Below are 20463 nucleotides of genomic sequence, written 5' to 3'. Positions count from 1 at the left end.
ATGCAGAGTCACCAAAATGTCTGCCATTGTCACCATTCAGAAGGAATACAGATCATGGAGCTATGAGACTATATGCCATGATGATAAAAGGGGAGTATTGAGATCGTCTGCCTTGCCAGCGTTTTCGGCGAGAAGCGTTTTTTCAGTCAAACAAAAGCCTCGTCTCTAAGCTTCAGCAGACGACACTGTGCCACATACTCGTCAAAAAACCAGACTTCTAAACGACCCTGTGATGAGTTGCAAAGTTTGAAAGTCAAAAACGTTTTTTTATTTTCTCCTTTTCCCCTCAATCCTCTTCTGTATCTCTCTCTCTCTCTCTCTCTGTCCCTTTCTCCCTCGCTCGCTCTGCATTAAGACATTTTGGGCAGGAACCCCTTTTGGTTGTTTTAAGCATTATGTTAAAATTTAGCTATTGAAAAATAGCAGATCTACAAGCTCGTAGCGCGGCACCGAGTGCCGCGCTACGAGCTTGTAGATCTGCTTGTAGGTGTGCTATTTTTGAGAAATCGTGAAAAGGTGGCCCAAATGTTTGAATATATTCATTTATATTACATTTTTGGAACTATGCCATCCTTTCAGAGTGAACGTTTTTAACTCAAATATTTGCTTCTGGGAGGAGGTCCCTGGAACAACATATTTTCAGATGGGGGTCGGCGGCCAATTACATATATTTTTGGGGGTCCTTGACATGAAAATGTTTGCGAACAAATGACATAGAAACATGGGTCAGGATTTAGAAGACATTTGTAAGAATCGTTCCCAGGTCAAAATGGGTTAAGTGCTCCTCTGTCTGTATGTCTGTCAGTTGCTCTCTCTGTCTCTCTCTCTCTCTCTGTCTGTATCTCTCTCTCTCTCTCTCTCTCTGTCTGTATCTCTCTCTCTCTCTCTCATCTCACTGACATTCAGCTCACTTCTCACGTCAGCCTCGTTTCCCCAGACCATTAACCCATTCTGGGCGGGAACCCCTTTTGGTGTTTTAAACATTGTTATAATTAAGCTATTGAAAAATAGCAGATCTACAAGCTCATAGCGCGCCACCGAGTGGCGCGCTACGAGCTTGTAGGTCTGCTATTTTAGAAAAATCGTGAAAATGTGCCTCAAAATTTGGAATATATTTTTTCAGAACGAACACTTTTTAACTCAAATCTTTGCTTCTGGGGGGGTCCCTGGAACTACATATTTTCAGATGGGTGTCTCGGAGGCCAATTACAGGTCATTTTTGGGGTTCTTGACATATTTATATATTGAGTGATATAGGCCCAGAAAACTGTCAGGATTTATAAGAAGACATCTTTTTCAGGCCTAAACGGGTTAAGCCCCGCTGTGTCAGAACGCCATGCCTTTCAATACGCCTGCTGCCATCTCAACGTCCATCATATAACATGCAGAGCACGAGACAGACAGCCAAACGGCCCACGCGTGCGTCTTTCTGCTCATTCATCCAGTGCTCAGGCATCCTAGCAAATGAGACACAATTATGCCCCGTTAACAAGCCAGCAGTGGACACACAAATGGACATCGCTGTGCGATACCAAGAGAGGGCCTAATGAGCCAAACCGGGAGGAAATCATCCTCGTTTCGTTGGCAAAACGACCCCCTGAGGGGAAGGAAAGGAAGAAAAAGGCAGGAGGGGATATTCACACGAACAAGACAACCTGTTCTCTCTCTCTCTGCTCCTGCTTCTTTTGTAATCCTTAACCCATTCTGACCTGAGATCAGATTCATACGAGGTTTCCACTGGACCCACACACACTGGTCTGATGAACCCATTCTGACCTGAGATCAGATTCTAAAAATGTCAGTCGTTCTTCGATTTTTCAAAAATCTCAATATTTCATTCCCAAACATTATATGTAATATGCCTCCCCCCCCCCCCCCCCCCCCCATCTGAAAATATGTTGTTCCAGGGACCTCCTCCCCAGAAGTAAAAGATTTGAGTTAAAATGTTCACTCTAACAATAATAAAGATTTAAGGCACATTTTCACGATTTTTCAAAAATAGCAGACCTACCTACAAGTTCTATGAGCTTTTAGATCTGCTATTTTTCAATAGCTAAATTATAACGTAATGTATAAAACACCATAAAAGGGGTTCACGCCCAGAATGGGTTAAACCCCTCGTCTCATTGCAAGTCAGGGTGGATTAGAAACCATAACTGATTGTGCGCGCGTGTGTGTGTGCTTCACACACACACACACACACACACACACACACACACACACACACACACACACACACACACACACACACACACACACACACACTTTGCTAACACCACACTATCCATTATTGACTTCGTTCTTAATCAAAAACAATCAATCGTTAGACGAATCACGATTAGATGGAGCAATAGCAGTATATTATTGTGATAGCTTCATTATTGTGATTTTGTATTCAGGTCCAATAAGAACAGATTAACAGAACAGATCAATTAAATACGCACTACGGGGGAAAGAAGAACAGCGATTGGAACACTTTGCCATGCACGGCACAAAATGCACTGAAAGTAATAATAAATTACAGAGTAATTATTTAGTGAAAAGGCCAACATGAACACATGAATCAGAGACGTACACAAGCACCAGCGTCACCGTAGCCGTCACGCGTGTGCGTGTCACGGTGTGTGCGTGTCACGGTGTGTGCGTGTCACGGTGTGTGCGTGTCACGGTGTGTGTCGTGGTGCGTGTCACGGTGCGTGTCACGGTGTGTGTCGTGGTGCGTGTCACGGTGCGTGTCGTGGTGTGTGTCACGGTGTGTGTCACGGTGTGTGTCACGGTGTGTGTCACGGTGCGTGTCGTGGTGTGTGTCACGGTGCGTGTCACGGTGTGTGTGGAGTTATTCATACCATTTGATGCCCTTTTCTATAGGTTGCAATCCGACCCCCTGGTAGGGGAAAACCCATTGGACTAAACCAAATTATAAAACAGCAAAGGGAAAACTATCTGACACATTGGAAAGAAGCAACACAAAAGCAGAGTAAACTAGAATGCTATCTGGCCCTAAACAGAGAATACACAGTGGCAGAATACCTGAGCACCGTGACCGACCCAAAACAAAGAAAAATCTTAACTAGGTTAGACAGACTCAGTGAGCACAGTCTCGCGATGGAGAAAGGCCGTCATAGGCAGACCTGTATCCCGAGAGAAGACAAACTATGCACCCACTGCACACAAAATGAAGTGGAGACCGAGCTACACTTCCTAACCATCTGTCCACTGTACCAAGACATCAGAGACACATACTTCCCACAGATTACAACCACACACAGAGATTTTGAAAACATGACCAATGACAAAAAACTCCCATATCTGCTGGGCGAAGTACAACAATGTGCAAACACGTATGTTTTCTCATGCCAATAAAGCCCTTTGAATTGAATTGCGTGTCGCGGTGTATGTCACGTGAGGACCCACATGCAGAGTACAGACAGGCACAGGCAGAGCATGTGAAATACAAGATGAATTCATTTAAGGATTAGGAACAGCAAAGAACTGGAACAGAACACAGTGTCAGTAACAACACCATTTAACTCATTAATTAAAACTCACTGACTGCCACCATTATTAATTCATGAATTAACGCCACGGACAACGCCTGCGTCGCTCGCTAGTCGCTCCCCGTCTGAACGGACCTTAATTTACTCTCATTTCGAAGACTAACATCTCCAGGGCCGTGAAACCGGAAGTAAACAGCAGCTACGTAAAGTGTCCACGCCATCTTGTTTTGCTTCACCCGAAACATACTTTTTGCATTCATTAATTAACCGCCCACAGGTTCAGCTTATTTGAGTATCCCAGAGGTGGACTTACCATTGGGCTAGGGTGGGCTAATTTTTTTTTTTAAATGATTTTAAATTGTAAAGTATTGCAATCCAATTCAAGTGAGATTTATGTTTAGTTATTGTAAATTTAGTATTATGGATAAAACACAGAGCTTCTGCTCAGACAGTGACGCTGTGTTGTTGTGGGGTATATAGCTGTGGAAACCACTCCCAATGTCGCCGTTCATAGCAGCCCGCATTCAGCGACAAGTCTGCCTGCTTGTCTGCCTTTCTCTTTTGGGGGGGCCCAGCCCAGCCCAGGGGAGCCCTGAAATTGTGTCTAGCCCGGGGGGCCCTTGGGAGGGTAAATCCGGCCCTGATCCCTGCCCTACTACAACAACATGGTATCTCCCCCCCCCCCCCCCTCCCTCTGTAGCATCCCTACAACAGGCTGCCCAATTAGCCTCTAATTACAGCTCTGTCCATTTATTATGAGAGGCCTGCTTCATCCCATCCTCAGGAGGGCTGGTGTGTGTGTGTGTGTGTGTGTGTGTGTGTGTGTGTGTGTGTGTGTGTGTGTGCATGTGTGTGCGTGTGTGTGTGTGTGTGTGTCTCATTTGTTGATGGAATTGTCCAATATATTTACGATCATAGCTTAGTTTTTATTTAGTCTTAGTCTTATTTAGTTTTTCAGTGAAAAAAAGGTAGTCGAAGACAATTTTTCCCTCATAGTTTTAGTGGATGAAATGAACACAGTCAGCCGAGCGCAGCAGAAACCTTACCCTGCCCGCGGGCGGGTGTGGATAGATGTTGTTCCTGTGATTGGAACTGCCGTGGCGTGCAGTGGCACACTGGCGTAGCGAGACAAATCCAGGTGTGACTCGGGACTCTGTGACAACCACACAATTATAATTGCCAATGCATACAGTCTAGCTAGCTAGCCCATTCTGACCTGAGATCACTTAGACTTAGATAGCATTTGATACAGACTTATAGCATGTTATGTAGACAGCACTATAAGTGCATTGTATGTAGTCATAGCACGTCATAGTACATATGTAAAGCATAGTATATAATATATGTATAGTTTATATGTATACAGTAGTTTCATTATAAAGATATTCCACTGTTACTTTCTTAGCTTACGCATGTTTCATGATAAATGTTTTTATGTGATGTATTCCCATGCTTTTGTTCTTGCTTAATGTAAGTCGCTCTGGATTAAGATCTGCTAAATGCCTAAATTGTAAATTGTATCAGATTCTATAAATATCTTCTACATCCTGACAGTTTTCTGAAAAAGCTATGTTTCTATGTCAGTCGTTCTTCGATTTAAAAAAAAGAATAGCAGACCTACAAGCTCGTAGCGCTATGTACTATGTACCAGTCGACAGCTCTGGGCTGTAGCTATGAGCTTGTAGATCTGCTGTTTTTCAAAAGCTAAAGCATACCATAATGCTAACACCCCAAAAAGGGGTTCCCGTTCAGAATGGGATAGGCACCGGTTCACCCAGAGCTGTCGACTTGAAGAGTGAGATCCGCCCACGGGGCACCGAGGAGCTTCACTGATCTCACCCAGAGCCCAGATTTGACACAAACACCGGGATCATTATATTCAAGGTTTCATTTGCTAAACTCAGAGCTATACGTATAGGTATAAAGCAGCTTTACTCTGTCACTGCTCCATCTGACTGGAACAGACATCTGATAGGCTTCATCTGATTGGAACAAAATCAGATCACTGCCTTCCCTAGGTAGGTCAATTCAGGGAAATGATTTCTAGCACTTTTGTTCAACAATGTAACTGTTTTAATTAATACTCATCTGTCTACTATAGAGGGTATGCACGTGACATCATCATCAAACCCAAAAGTTACGCAGGAACGCCTACTGAGTGGCAAAAAACTACTTTCTGGCCTTGACAACCCATACATCCAAACAGAAAAGTCCTGTCTGATTACATTAAACAACGTTAAACAATGTTAAACTCACTTTGCATGTTGCTTTGCCACTCGATTTGCCATTCACTTTTAACATGCGCATACCCTCTATTGTTATTTTAGTTTGAAATACTTTCTGTTCTCCAATTCATATTTTATATTGCTGTTTTATTGTATATTGTTGATTTTGTGTTTTGTATTTCGGCCAAACGTCACACAGAAACTAGAAAGGCCCCTTCTGTGAAGGTGCACCTGACGAAGCCTACACCGCAAAATGGTTGGCAGAGGAAGTGTAGCGCCCAGGATTACATTAGATAATTGACACTGGGTGAAAACATGGGTTGCAAAATCGTGGGATAAAAATTTAAGAAAGAAAAAGGTTAGTTACATTTGTGTATGTTAAACTACACGTTTAAACTACGGCACAGATGAGCAGCACGGCAACACAACCCCGAACAGCACAATTGCAATAAAGTACGTATAATTATACTCCACATCAAAAGGCAATTCCTGGTTGCAGTCAGATACCGGGGTGGGCGTGTAGCCTACTGTACAATATGAAATATTAATTTCAGCCTCTGTGTGCATATAGTGTGTACTCGGGAGCAGCCAGCACCACGGGTCTGGACTAACCCATTCAGAACGGGAAGCCCTTTTGGTGTTATAGCATTATGTTATGCTTTAGCTATTAAAAAATAGCAGATCTACAAGCTCATAGCGCGCCACCGAGTGGCGCGCTACGAGCTTGTAGGTCTGCTGTTTTTTGAAAAATCGAAGAACGACTGACATAGAAACATAGCTTTTTCAGAAAACTGTCAGGATGTAGAAGACATTTTTAGAATCTGATCTCAGGTCAGAATGGGCTAAATGCTGATTGATTGCTGGAGGATTGGGAGCATGGGGGGAGAGCCATGAGGACACAAACAGCAGCCTCTCTGTGTGTGTGTGTGTGTGTGTGTGTGTGTGTGTGTGTGTGTGTGTGTGTGTGTGTGTGTGTGTGTGTGTGTGTGTGTGTCGTGTGTATGTGTGTGACGTGTGTGTGTGTGTGCGTGCAGTACGCATGAGAGGAGAGGAGCCTTCTGCAAGCAGATGATCTCATATGGGACAATAACCCATTCTGACCTGAGATCAGATTCTAAAAATTAATGTCTTCTACATCCTGACAGCTTTCTGAAAAAGCTATGTTTCTATGTCAGACGTTCTTTCGATTTTTCAAAAATAGCAGACCTACAAGCTCGTAGCGCGCCACTCGGTGGCGCGCTATGAGCTTGTAGATCTGCTATTTTTCAATAGCTAAAGCATAACATGATGCTTAAAACACCAAAAGGGGTTCCCATCCAAAATGTGATAATTGAATGCCGTGGCAGCTAAAGCCAGTCCAAGCCAATAAGTTGCAGTTTTTTATCCTCTATAATTCTATTCCGCTTGACCAATTCCAGACAGAGAAACAAACTACAGATGGTCAAAGACGGAGAAAACTAATCAAATTAACAAAGTAATTGCTTTTTTTTTGTGCTTTGGAAGCTTCTTCGTACACAACACACAATGCTTCATATAGACACTATTACTTCATAAGCTATAGACGAACAAACAGCCGTCTCAGAATGAAATTACTGCGTCTGTGCAAATTGGTTCTAAATAAATTGAAAAGCCATTGCAAATGATTACCACACAGAAAAGGACTGGAGTAAATAAACTATGCTAGGTAGAGAGATGCCAATTTGTCTGCTGTGGTAAATGGTTGCATTTATATAGCGCTTTTCATGATACAAAGGGCTTTACATAGACTGTGCATTACGTTCACCCGTTCATACACCGATGTCGGGGGAAACCATGCAAAGTCCACACCCACAACACCAGAGGGAGTGCAACAAACCATGTACAACCCAGATTCGGCACAAACAAGGGACTACATTATTTTCGCTCCTATGCCACCAAAATGTGGAACGCCCTACCAACAGTCATTAAGACATGTGAATCCCTTGACTCCTTCAAAACCGCTCTCAAAGGGCACCTATACGGACGGCTGCAATTCGAAACTTGCCTCACCACCAACCCCACCGCCCCCCCCTTTTCCCCTCACTGTATATGTATCCTTTCCCTTTTTGCTTCCTACATGATGAATTCCTGTTCTGTTCTTTAACTACATAGAAGTGTCTATTTGTATATGTCTCTAAATGTTTTGATGAATTGAACAATGTGGACCCTGTTGTAAACAAGTGTAAGGCTTAATTGGGTCGTCCACTCACACAGTTAACAGTCTCTGTATTGAGTTTGTGCTTAAAATGTACTGTAATTCTACAAACTGTTAATAAATATTTCAATCAATCAATCAAAAAAAGGCACCAACGTGCTCACCGGGAGCACACGCTAGATTATCCACATCATGTGTGCCATGGTGTAATGTTGTGTCTTCCTCTGTAGTGTATTTTTGTTGTCATTGATGTTTTATGTGTGGCTGTATAGCCGGGGTGAAAGCCCAAGACAAATTTCCCTTGTGGACAATAAAGTTTACCTTGAACCTTGAACCTATTGCTCTTTATCCAACGTCCATAAGGACAGACGTCCTGATGAAGGTCGAATAATAGACCGAAACGTTGAATAAAGAGCAACATTTTTTGGCAGGTTTCTGACAGTGTGCGCTGTGCGGGACCCTTCTTTGTCTTTCAAAGATAACCTTTTTAAGTATGCTTTATTTCCCTACGCACCTGTCACTATAGCCTTCTGAGGTGTGCATCGGCCTTTTGCTAAAAACAATATTTGTATGTCGACAGAGACGGTGGTGCAGCTGTCATTTGTATTCATTTTTAAAATAAAGTCCACCACCGAAGAGGCCATTTCAACTCTGTAAACATCAGACAATTAAAGAAGTGCCGTGATTTTTTTATCTGTCTATATGGAGTTAATATTACTCTAATAGACCCCCCTGATGTTGTTAATAATATTAAAATATGTTTTCCCTGTGTATTTTTTAACTGAGGTTATGGTGAGGATTCACACACAGGGCAACAGGTTCTTCTGTCACGACTTCCGTCCTTTCTACAGGGTGGCGGTGGTCGTCTATTGACAAACCAATCGGCACACATCAGCGCAGAACAGTACACGAGACAAAAATCTACCGACGCCATCATTACATTTTCATCTGCTACTGTATGTTGTAACAGATGATGGGCCATCTGCCGCGCGCGCACACACACACACACACACACACACAGCTGTGTGACTGACTATGCTATACAAAATATTTGTGTAAAGCCTTTGCTTGCGTACAAAAAAGGGAAGCGTTCATTCAGTATGATGGATTCTGCGAGTCCTAATGAAATGCTTCTAGCCCATTCTGACCCGAGATCAGATTCTAAAAAACGTCTTCTACATCCTGACAGTTTTCTGAAAAAGCTATGTTTCTATGTGTCAGTCGTTCTTCAATTTTTCAAAAAATAGCAGACCTACAAGCTCGTAGCGCGCCACTCGGTGGCGCGCTATGAGCTTGTAGATCTGCTATTTTTCAATAGTTAAAGCATAGCATAATGCCAAAAGGGGTTCCCGCGCAGAATGGGCTAGTGTTGTTGTTGCTGCAATATGTATGGCGCCGTTGGAAACCCGTGGCCCACATAAAGGTCACTATAAATCACAGCCCTCTCCACGTTCCGCGGCCTCGTCTTGTGCCTTCAACCCAACCCATCCCCATCTCCGCACAGCCCTCGGTGTTCGCTGTGGTCTCACGGGAGAGCCACGCAGCGATCAAGAACATTCACGCAGCAATCTGCCAAACTAAAGCATGGGAACGAATGGCTTCAAGTCAACGGACCTGAAAAATGAAATATAAAAGAGACAATGTAAAGAAATATATATAATAGAAGTCTCGTGTGGCCCCTGCTGGCCCCCTGTGACCCTGCACAGAAAGCTGGCTTTGATCACCAGATCACAGAGCCTTCGTGTTTTCAGATTAGTTAAAGGTGTAACTTGAAGCTGCACTTCAAGTTACACCTTCTCCCAACTATTCCACAATCTCCGAATGAAAACACATGCCTGGGAACCACTACATCACCTCATTGATGCAGAATGATAACATACCGGTAAGTCAATCTGAAACACACGATCCATTGGGTAATGATGGCAGACAAAACACAACATTACAATAGTTGCAGCAGGCTTTACCGTCCGAGTCTGACTGAATAGAATAGATCGGATCGATTTTAATTCAGGTCAAGCTGGTAAAGGTCACAGCATGTCATTCGGAGCGTCCATTGACCAGTCTCTGTAAAAGGAAAAGTACCTGACTGCGCGTGAAGCTATACAATGAGATACTGTATGTATCAATCATTCAACAGATTCTCAGCACCAACCATGACGAGAGAGAACGAGAGAGAGAGAGAGAGAGAGAGAAATAAATATCTGTGGTATTTAAATAAAGTTCTATGGCATTCCATATTTGATATCGTCACGGTCGGGTGGAAAGTAAACAAAAACCGGATAATAACCTTTTTTTGTTTATATGTCGACATGGTGTTTGTGATTCCACTTCATATGATTAAAAAAGCAGACATCAAAAGTAGACATCAAAGAAAGTGAAGCCAACTCCACAGCTATTGAAAACAGCTCCGGTCGGTGATAACAGTTTGACAGGCCTCCTGTTTGCCTCACAGATGCATTTTGAGTGCGAGGCAGGCGCACACAGGCACACACACACACACACACACACAGTCACACACACACACACACACACACACACACACACACACACACACACACACACACACACACACACACACGCACACACACACAAACACACAAACACCTCATCATGCAGACAGAGTAGCACTCCTCCAGCCAAATGTATTCATCAGCCCAAGGACATCCAAGTAGTAGAAAAAGAAACCAATCGCAAAACAGCTGTTCCAGATACTATATAAAATGGTAAATGGTGCATTTATACAACGTTTTCTTTCTTTTTTTTAACCCATTCTGGACGGACGGGAAGTCGGGAACCCCTTTTGGTGTTTTATAACTAGGCATTATGTTATACTTTATAGCTATTGAAAAATAGCAGACCTACAAGCTCATAGCGCGCCACCGAGTGGCGCGCTACGAGCTTGTATAGGTCTGCTATTTTGTTTTTAATTGTAAAAATGCGGCACAAATCTTTGAATATATATATTCTTTCAGAGCGAACGTTTTGATTTGATTTCGACGTGTGGCCCTAAATGGGTTAATCAAAAGGACTTTGCATAGATTGTGCATTATATTCACCCCATTCGCACACCGATGGTGGAGGAAATCATGCAAGGCACCAACGTGGTCATCGGGGGAACAATTCGAAGAGTTGCTCAAGGACAACTTCAAAAACACCAACTCTGGGGGGGGGGGGGGGGGGGGAACGCGGGATTGAACTGGGTACGTATAGGTCTCTCTCTACCGGGCCACTCTAGCCCCTGAGCCACTGCTGCCAACCCCATATTATAATAGAGAATAAGTAATATCCGGCCTCGCAAACCAGAGCAATATCCTGTCTTCAAACTGTGTGCTCTAGTCTGCACGAAACATTATGCAAATGAGACACACAAAAAAGTGACACTTTGCATAGTGACCTTATCCTAGGACAGCAGCATGATGAGAGTGCTGGGCTAATGACATGGTGATTTAGTCGACTAATGACATGGTGATTTAGTCGACTAATGACATGGTGATTTAGTCGACTGGTCAGCTGTGGAGTGGATGGACCCGGCTCTGCTGGTGGTGCACAGTTTTCTGAAAAGCCTCATGTTTCCATGTCAGTGGTTCTCACACATATTCATATCAAGCTGGACCCCAAATATATATGACACAATATATATGAAGGAGCAGCGGTTCTACTCCGAGTCTCTCTCGTGTGACTGAACTTCTCACCCTCTCTCTAAGGGCGACGCCAGCCACCCGTCGAAGAAAACTCATTTCGGCCGCTTGTATTAAAATGAAGGCCAAACGTGACAAGCACGACGACCAGAGGATAGGACAACTATTTAACCTATTTTGGGCGGGAACCCCTTTTGGTGTTTTAAGGATTATGTTATACTTTAGCTATTGGAAAATAGCAGATCTACAAGCTCATAGCGAGCCACCGAGTACCGCGCTACGAGCTTGTAGGTCTGCTGTTTTTAAAAAATCATGAAAACTATTTTAACTCAAATCTTTGCTTCTGGGGGGGGTCCCTGGAACAACATATTTTCAGATGGGGGTCGGCGGCCGATTAAATATAATTTTCGGTGTCCTTGACATGAAATATTGAGCACCACTGATACAGAAACACGAGGTATTTCATAAAACCGTCAGGATTTAGAAGCACATGTCAGGCCTAAATGGGTTAAACATATCCATCCATCGTTCATTTCCATGAGTTTATGCTTTGGCAGCAACAGAAATACTATTTACAACATCAGCCCAAGGGCAACCCATCTTTAGTTTGTTCAACAACACCGCCCCACTGTGTCTGTGTCTGCGTGCCCTTGAAGAGGTGTGTTTGCGGCGCAATCAGACACAAACAGAGAGAGAGAAAGAGAGACAACGGGCTCTGGAGGTGGTCCAATGGACGGTACTGTGGTGGCGGTGCTTCAAAATGGTCGCACGCTTCTGCCAAAGGCGGCAGACAGACAGCAGCCTTGTACGCATTCATTTAGATCATCAGCATAATGGGGGCCGTTTTTCTGGTGTGCAGTCCGAGGAAAAAAACCAGATGGTGACTCCAGACGTCACATCATCATATTGCACTGCTCCACAAAACCAAAGAGCAGAAAACAAACTACGGCTTCAGAATGCAACCTCCCATCCTATACCTGACGCATCACAGTACTGTAAATACTTGTTATTTATGGGCTTTTTATATGAAATAGGGCTTCTCTATATGAAATGTTAAAACACAGTTATGCTAATAGGCGTGGCATTACATTCATTATTCGTCATCTAATCCCTCAAGACAGATTCTGCTAACAGCAGAACATGTCAGAACGACTGCCCTAAACATGTAGTGTTGTTGTTGTTGTTGTTGTTAGTAGGAATAAACACAGAAGCACCCGGGAGCAAGAGCACTAAAAAAGAAAAGGAGTTAGTGCCCTCAAGAGGCAAAAACCCGAATGGCTTCCCTGATTGGTCGTCATCTTATCGAAGGCCAAACAGGTCATGGCGTGTATTAAACTCCCATTCGTCACATTCTGCAATGTAATCACTTTTTCTTCTTTTGCAAAAGGCATCAACAATATTAGTTTGTCCACGGCCAGTACAGTTAATATGCTGCGTTCACACGGGCAGATGCAAAGGGGTGCAGTACTTAGTTTAGACAGTTTTTTTTGGTTTAGTCTAGTCATTGGTTAGACCAGTCATTAGTCCTACAACTACAACCTATCTTAACTATATATTTGTACGTCTCTAAATGTTTTGATGAATTGAACAATGTGGACCCTGTTGTAACGAGTGTAATGCTTAATTGGGTCGTCCACTCACAGTTAACAGTCTTTGTATTGAGTTTGTGCTTGAAATGTACTGTAATTCTGCAAACTGTTAATAAATATTTCAATCAATCAATCAAAAACTCTCAAACCATCACCCTAAACCCTCACCTCTCACGGGGCAGCACACCTAAACCTAACCTTAACCCATGTCTGACACCAATGACTAGTCTAAAACTAAGCATGCACCCCCGATGCAAAGCATATCGGGGCTTTGCATCTTTACGTAATCTGTCGTACAGCTACAAACATCGTCTTCGCTTCAGAGCTTCTCGTCGGCGGCTTCCATCAAAAATGATCAGTAGACTGTATCTACTGTATCTCTGTAATATCTTCCCATGATGTGAATGCAGCATTAGGTATTTATGAGGCACTGTCGATGCTTGGGGACATCGCAGCCCAAATAATAATAATAATAACACCACCACTATACTGTAGATATTGAATCCTTCACTTTTTTCAGATAGACATAAATATACTTATTTATTGCTTTTGCTTTTTCCCCTTCCAGAAAAGAAGAACACCCCATGGTGCTTAACCCATTCTGAACGGGAAACCCTTTTTGGGTGTTTTAACTAAAGCATTATGTTACACTTTATAGCTATTGAAAAATAGCAGATCTACAAGCTCGTAGCGCGACACTCGGTGGCGCGCTATGAGCTTGAAAAATCGCGCACAAATCTTTGAATATTTATTCTTTCAGAGCGAACGTTTTTTGGGGGTTTTTTTTCGACGTCAGGCTTAAACGGGATAAGACGGTGAGAGTGAACGCCATGCGGGGTGTCTTCTCGTGAGACACGGATCTGGAAGAAGACTTCCCACAGAGTCAGTCTCTCTCAGCTCTCCTGTTACAGTATGTACAGTATATAGCCCACAGGCTGGCAGGGACCAGGAGACGAGACGCCAGCTCACACCCCACTGTGCAATAAACCTGTCATCTTGAAGCCAAGGAACAGTTTCCTTTCATTGGTGAAAGGAGAAAAAAAAAGTATATATGTTTTGTGTGTGTGTGTGTGTGTGTGTGTGTGTGTGTGTGTGTGTGTGTGTGTGTGTGTGTGTGTGTGTGTGTGTGTGTGTGTGTGTGTGTGTGTGCGCGTGCGTGCGTGTGTGTGTGTGTGTGTCCTGAGCACCGTCGTGTGAATGAATATGGCTATCAGAGACGCTGCTGAGTGACATTCTTGCTGTATCATGATTCCAAACGTGTGTCATAGGCTTGTGATTGTAACATATAACTGCACCCATAATGTTGGTGTCCTTGTGGATTTTCCTTTGTGTGGACATGAATACATTCTTAAAATGCCTGTGTTTGTGTGTGTGTGTGTGTGTGTGTGTGTGTGTGTGTGTGTGTGTGTGTGTGTCAGTGTTCATTTTGTTGACTAAGAATAAAAGGTTGCATTTACTATGAAAACCTGCATCTCGCGTCCGTCCCTCACACCTCCATATATGGTAGCCACTCTGTCACGTCTCGTGACATCTCATGACATCATGGAGACCCTTAGATCTCCATATATGGATCTGCCCTCGTGACATCACGTGACATCATGGAGACCATTAACGCCTCCATATATGGGCACGCCTCGTGAGTCGTGACATCACGCATCATGACACATCACGCCACCATATATGGCCATCTCCATTATATGAAGATCACGACACTGACCTCATCTAACCCTGGATGACCATACATGGAGAAGACTGGATCATCACCTAGATCTCCATATATGGAGTGGGCCCAGCAACTCTACATCTGACCTCTAGCCCTTAGATCTCCATATATGGAGCTGACCTGTTCTGACATTCCATATGTTGATCTGACCTCATCAAACCCCGTACGCTCAAGACACGCTCCATATATGGCCATTCGTACAGAATTCATTCCATATGTTGATCTGACCTCATCAAACCCTGTACACTCAAGACACGCTCCATATATGGCCAGTACATAATTCATTCCATATGTTGATCTGACCTCATCAAACCCTGTACGCTCAAGACACGCTCCATATATGGACCGTACAGAATTCATTCCATATGTTGATCTGACCCCCCCCATGCCAAAGCGCCAGCTCTCGCCCAGCAGTGTGACGTCACCCAGGCGGATTGTGTGCACGCGCTTCTCACCCTCAGGGAGTCCTATACTGTTATTTAGTTTTCTAAGACTAAGACTAAGACTAGACAATTTCAGACGACTAAATAAGGCTAAAACTAAATGGTGTGTTCAAAAGACTAAGACTAAAATCACAATTTTCTGTCAAAATTAATACTGGTGTTTGCATGTGGGTGTGTGTGTGTGCGTGTGCATGTGCGTGTGCATGTGCGTGTGCGTGTGTGTGTGTAACCCTGTGTGCCATGCATGCGTGTGTGTTTTCTCCCCACGCACGGCCCCGAATCACGCAAACAATCTATGCATAAAAGGTGGTTGCACACCGGCCGAGTTTTTCGGAAAAACCGATGGAGAAACGCCGCTAAAAATCTGAATTCGCATCCGATTCGCGCCCCGGTGTGTGGAGGGAGACCTTTAGTGTCGCACGAAGAAAAAAAAAGGACAGTATCAATATTTCAGTGAAAAACAATCAGATCAATTTCTTACTATCCAGGTCACACTGGCCTAGAGCCAAGGAAAGAAGCAGGGCCTACACACATACACACACTGCACTGTGGAATCAACGCCAACATGCCCCGCTGGCCAGCGGGAGTATTTAGTCGGTAACCCGTCCTGACAGGCCTGTCAGGTAAATCTGAAACCAGAGACAGACAGACAGAGCGCCAGGCCGCCACACTACACACTACACACGCTACATCTGCTGGCTCGCCTTATCCAGGCCAGATAAGATTGGTCTATCATCAGGGTGTAAAACAACCACTTAAGTGCCCTGATTACTCGTCCTGGAGTCAAATTAACACATGCTGCTGCCGTGTGTGTAAATGCTGCTGCAAAGGGTTCGACTAGGTCCTTTCAGGTCGTGATAACACCCTCCAAAATGTATCATTTTGTTTGACCTCGAGGGACACCAGTTTTCTGGAACCACTCGTATAGTGCATCAGCCCTCGACCGTCCTAGTGACCAAAACAGGGGTTGTTTTTACAGAGTACAGACAGACAAGAAGAAAACAAAAACATGTTATTTGATATTATTATAGTGGAAGCCTGACTTTGTGATCATTCCATTTCAAACAAACGGTGACAGCTGGTGACTGCTGAGTGGTCAGCCAAGCGACGGTGGACTCAAATGGAAACAGTCCCCATTCGCAAGCTATGAAAACATCCACTGCACACCGCACACGCACGCACACACACACAGAGTAAACACACGCGCGCACACACACGGCACAGCGCGCGCACATACACTGTCACACACACACACACACACACACACACAGAGTAAACACAATGCATGATTTCAACCGATATAGAAATTGAGACCCAATATCCTCCAGGTAAACAACAGAGATGTTTGCTTTACATTATCCCAGGATAAACAAACGCGGACACTGCAGCCAAGCTGGGGTTGTCCCATGAGAGACAGACGAATAATATCGTGGAACACATCATGAGGGGGAGGGAGGAGGAAGGAGGGACTGCCCGTTTCAGGCTGAAGAACCATTTACCAAAAGAAGCCTGACTCGACTCTGCACAGCTGTGGCCCATATCCATCTTCCCAAAATGGCCTTCTGTCTGTGCTTTCAGAGCAGAGCAACTATACTAACTCTCCAAGGCCAGCGTCTTATAGCTATAAATAAGGCCCTAACTTCATGGCAATTAAAATAAAGAGGAGATCACAGGTGGGCAGTATAGTATAGTATAAGCCAAGGCCACAAGTCATTAATAATGTCCAACAAGCCAAAAAAACCTCTTAACCCATTCTGAACGGGAACCCATTTTTGGTGTTAGCATCATGTTATGCTTTATCTATTGAAAAATAGCAGATCTACAAGCTAGAGCGCCACCGAGTGGCGCGCTACGAGCTTGTAAGTCTGCTATTTTTGAAAAATCGAAGAACGACTGATTTTTTTTAGAATCTGATCTCAGGTCAGAATGGGTTAATCAGACCAGTGTGTGTCCAGTGTAAAACCTCGTATGAATCTGATCTCAGGTCAGAATGGGTTAAAAGTCCAGATGCTGCCCATCCCATGCCTTAATTAAAATAATAAATAGGAGCTCCAACACATTATGATATTCATAGCCTACAGCAGCCTATATACGCACATGGCTCCCTGGCTGCAATACACAGCGGGAGGAAAGAAAGGGTAATATATCCTGCAATTCCTCCTCCAACTGCTTTGGGGGGCGGGGGGGGGGGTAAAATATTAATGTCTCCCCTGCTAGGGTGATGCAGTGCGAAAGGTTATGGCCTATACCTGGCCTATAGGCTACCTTTAAAGGTCCCATAAGGAGAACTGGAGACAACGAACGAGCAACACTTCTATTCAACAACAGCAGCAGCAGGGCTGTCACTGACAGCTACATTACCATTACAAAAGACCCACAACACAGCACAGCACAGCAGGGACAAAACTTTACAACTGTTAAAACTGTTATTGTTGTTGTGGCTCTGAATTATGAAGCATTTTTCATAATCATAACCACCACCGATCCTATAATATCCGCTACTATAAGATCTATCTCTGCATGCAGCCTCGTTTTTGGGGGGTTTTACCAAGGGGGAGAGAGAGAGTGGCTGGACTCGGGAGGGAGATACATGAAACATCAGGGCGTGAACTGTCATAAAAAAAAACATGTTGCTGCCGTTACAGTCTCCGTTATTATGTGACGAGGCAGCAAAGATATAGATTGAGGCTTTATATTCCAGACATACATATAATGCCAAAGCGAGTCGCGTTTTCCACAACCACACATACATGCACAGCTGCCTGTCGGAGCGTCAGTGCGAGGAGAGGCTAAATGATACTTCCCATAAAACGCGACTCTGATACTGATAGAAACGGAACCGCAAGGGTGAAAACAAACAAACAAAAAAAACGCTTTTTTTTCTCTTACCATCATGTTGCCCTGCATCTTGGCCGTCTCAATCAGATTCTTCTCCTTCATTTTCGCCGTCGGGAGGAGTTGTTTGTTGGATGATCGGGGTCTTGGTCTTGTGTTCCTTCTTCTTAATGATTGTTTATTTCGCAGACTTTTGCACCTCTTCTTCCGACACACTAGCCCCCGGCCGTTGCTGTCCCCAGCAGTTGGCTCTGTTTAGTAGTGAACCACTTCATACATACAGACAGGATAGGTGGGTGGGCTTTATAAATCCCCCGATATCGCTATTGGAAAATTCGCCTTTGGTGTGGTGTCCCTCACAGTCCCTGCGTCCCATAAAGGAACACACAAAAAAGACCAGGAAACAACTTTAGGGTATACACAACAAATGTCCGCTCTCTCTCATCTCATCAAGGTCCTGGTGTGTTTGTAAGCTGATCTGAATAATAATCACCGATGCTCCTCCGCTTCGTATCGTGGAGGAGTGGAGGAGAAAACAAAATAATCGCGCTCCCGATCAGCGCCACGTTTATACTCCGCTTCAGCGAATATAAAGCAGAAGAATAATTATGATTTCATTACCATGGACAGCACGTCATTGAACTAATATTATAACAACAGCGGCAGACACAGACAGAGAGAGAGAGCGAGTGGATGCGACGCGTGGCTGAGCCTCCTGTGGAACACAGCTGCCGGAGGTAGCCTACTGAGTGGTAGGCTACTTATGTTTATTGTGAACTAGCCCATGGGGTTGCCAAAGTAGGGTCCGGGGACCCCTTGGGGTACTTGAGGGAGTTACAGGGGGTACCTAGCTCAATTAGAGATAGGAAGTTAGGAACCAAATGGAACCTTATGGGTCTTTAACTCAGAGTGTACAAATGGAACCATTTGGTTCCATTTGTTGATTTGTACACTCTCAGAGTTAAATTAACAGTGGTTTTTACAGGATAAATTGGGGTCCCAGAGATAGAAATGCCATTAAATCCTGCCTTATCGAGGTCACTGGCATATGTTTTCAAAACGGGGGTCCGTGGCCTAATAAATGTTGATTTGACACGAAAAAGTTTGGAAGAAGCAGGCTATACTCACTTTTTTTTTACTCAAGTAAAAGTATCAACACCTTATTGTCGAATATAGTCTGTTGCAGTTAAAGTTTGGTGGCTTTTCAGGCCTATAAAAGTGTTGCCATCAAAAAGTAGGCCTACTTAGCCTACCACAAGTAGGCTACATAACATAACCATATGCCGAAATCCAATTTCCCTTTTTCAAAAATATAAAAATAATTTGAAAATGGCAGATCTACAAGGTCACAGTGCAAAGTGTAGGACACTACAGTATTATCAACTATTCCTCTCTCTCTCTCCTCTCTCTCTCTCTCTCTCTCTCCCCCCTCTCTCTCTCTCTCCCCCCCTCTCTCTCTCTCTCCCCCTCTCTCTCTCCTCTCCCCTCATCCCCCCCCCCTCTCTCTCTCTCTCTCTCTCTCCCCCCCCCCCCCCCCCCTCCCCCCCCCCCCCCCCCCCCCCCCCCCCCCCCTCTCTCTCTCCAATTCAATTCAATGGGATTTATTGGCATGGGAAAACATACGTTTACATTGCCAAAGCACATTACAACAGTACAATCAAAACAAAAATTATGTACCAAGATATCTCTCTCTCTCTCTCCTCTCTCTCTCTCTCTCTCTCTCTCTCTCCTCTCTCTCTCTCTCTCTCTCTCTCTCTCTCTCTCTCTCTCTCTCTCTCTCTCTTCTACCAAAATACAGGAGGGAGAAAAAAAAATAGAATTCCATAGTTTAGAATTAATTCACAGATTTTTTGTGGAGAATTAAGCAGCAGAAGCACCTGGCTGCTTCATCTATTATGGGTGACATGACATCCGACTAAATCTCTGCCAGTTTGTGAGTTTTGTAGATGCTTTGCTTTGCTCTCTTCGGGGAGTATGAATGACTGAGTGTTCTTTTGTCTTGAATAGAAGAGGCATTTCACTTAAAAAAAAAACACTTCTGGGGTCATTTCAATGAAAGACATGATTATAACAGACATGACACTAAATTGTCACTTTACTCTCCCTCTGCCCAAAGCCAAAGCACTTAAGAAATCAGTCGTGTACACTACAATTACAATTTAGGCATTTAGCAGACGCTCTTGATCCAGAGCGACTTACAGTAAGCAAAAACAAAGCATGGCATACATCACATATATACAGTAAAAAGTAGTTATCATCAATCATGTATAAACTAAGAACGTAACAGTGGAGTATCTATGTCAACTATACATACTATACTATATTATATATTATACAATA

The 20463-nt window shown here is 43.9% G+C and overlaps 1 protein-coding gene across 1 annotated transcript in view; it reads right to left on the bottom strand.

The window, feature by feature from the left end:
* The window catches only part of dpp6a (dipeptidyl-peptidase 6a), a gene marked incomplete at its 3' end in the record, with an annotated part of 351171 nt that extends 332894 nt beyond the window's left edge, over positions 1-18277 (bottom strand). The window contains exon 1 of the mRNA XM_080793953.1: positions 18178-18277. Within this exon, the coding sequence (XP_080650079.1) occupies positions 18178-18228 (51 nt within the window). The 5' untranslated portion in view covers positions 18229-18277. The remainder of the gene's footprint in view (positions 1-18177) is intronic.
* Positions 18278-20463: the final 2186 nt, after the last annotated feature.

The sequence above is a fragment of the Protomyctophum bolini genome (genome assembly GCF_963924005.1).
Source record: "Protomyctophum bolini genome assembly, chromosome: 21".
Lineage (NCBI taxonomy): Eukaryota > Metazoa > Chordata > Actinopteri > Myctophiformes > Myctophidae > Protomyctophum > Protomyctophum bolini.
The sequence above is the reverse complement of the archived record's forward strand: the minus strand, read 5'-3'. Positions and strand labels throughout refer to the sequence as shown.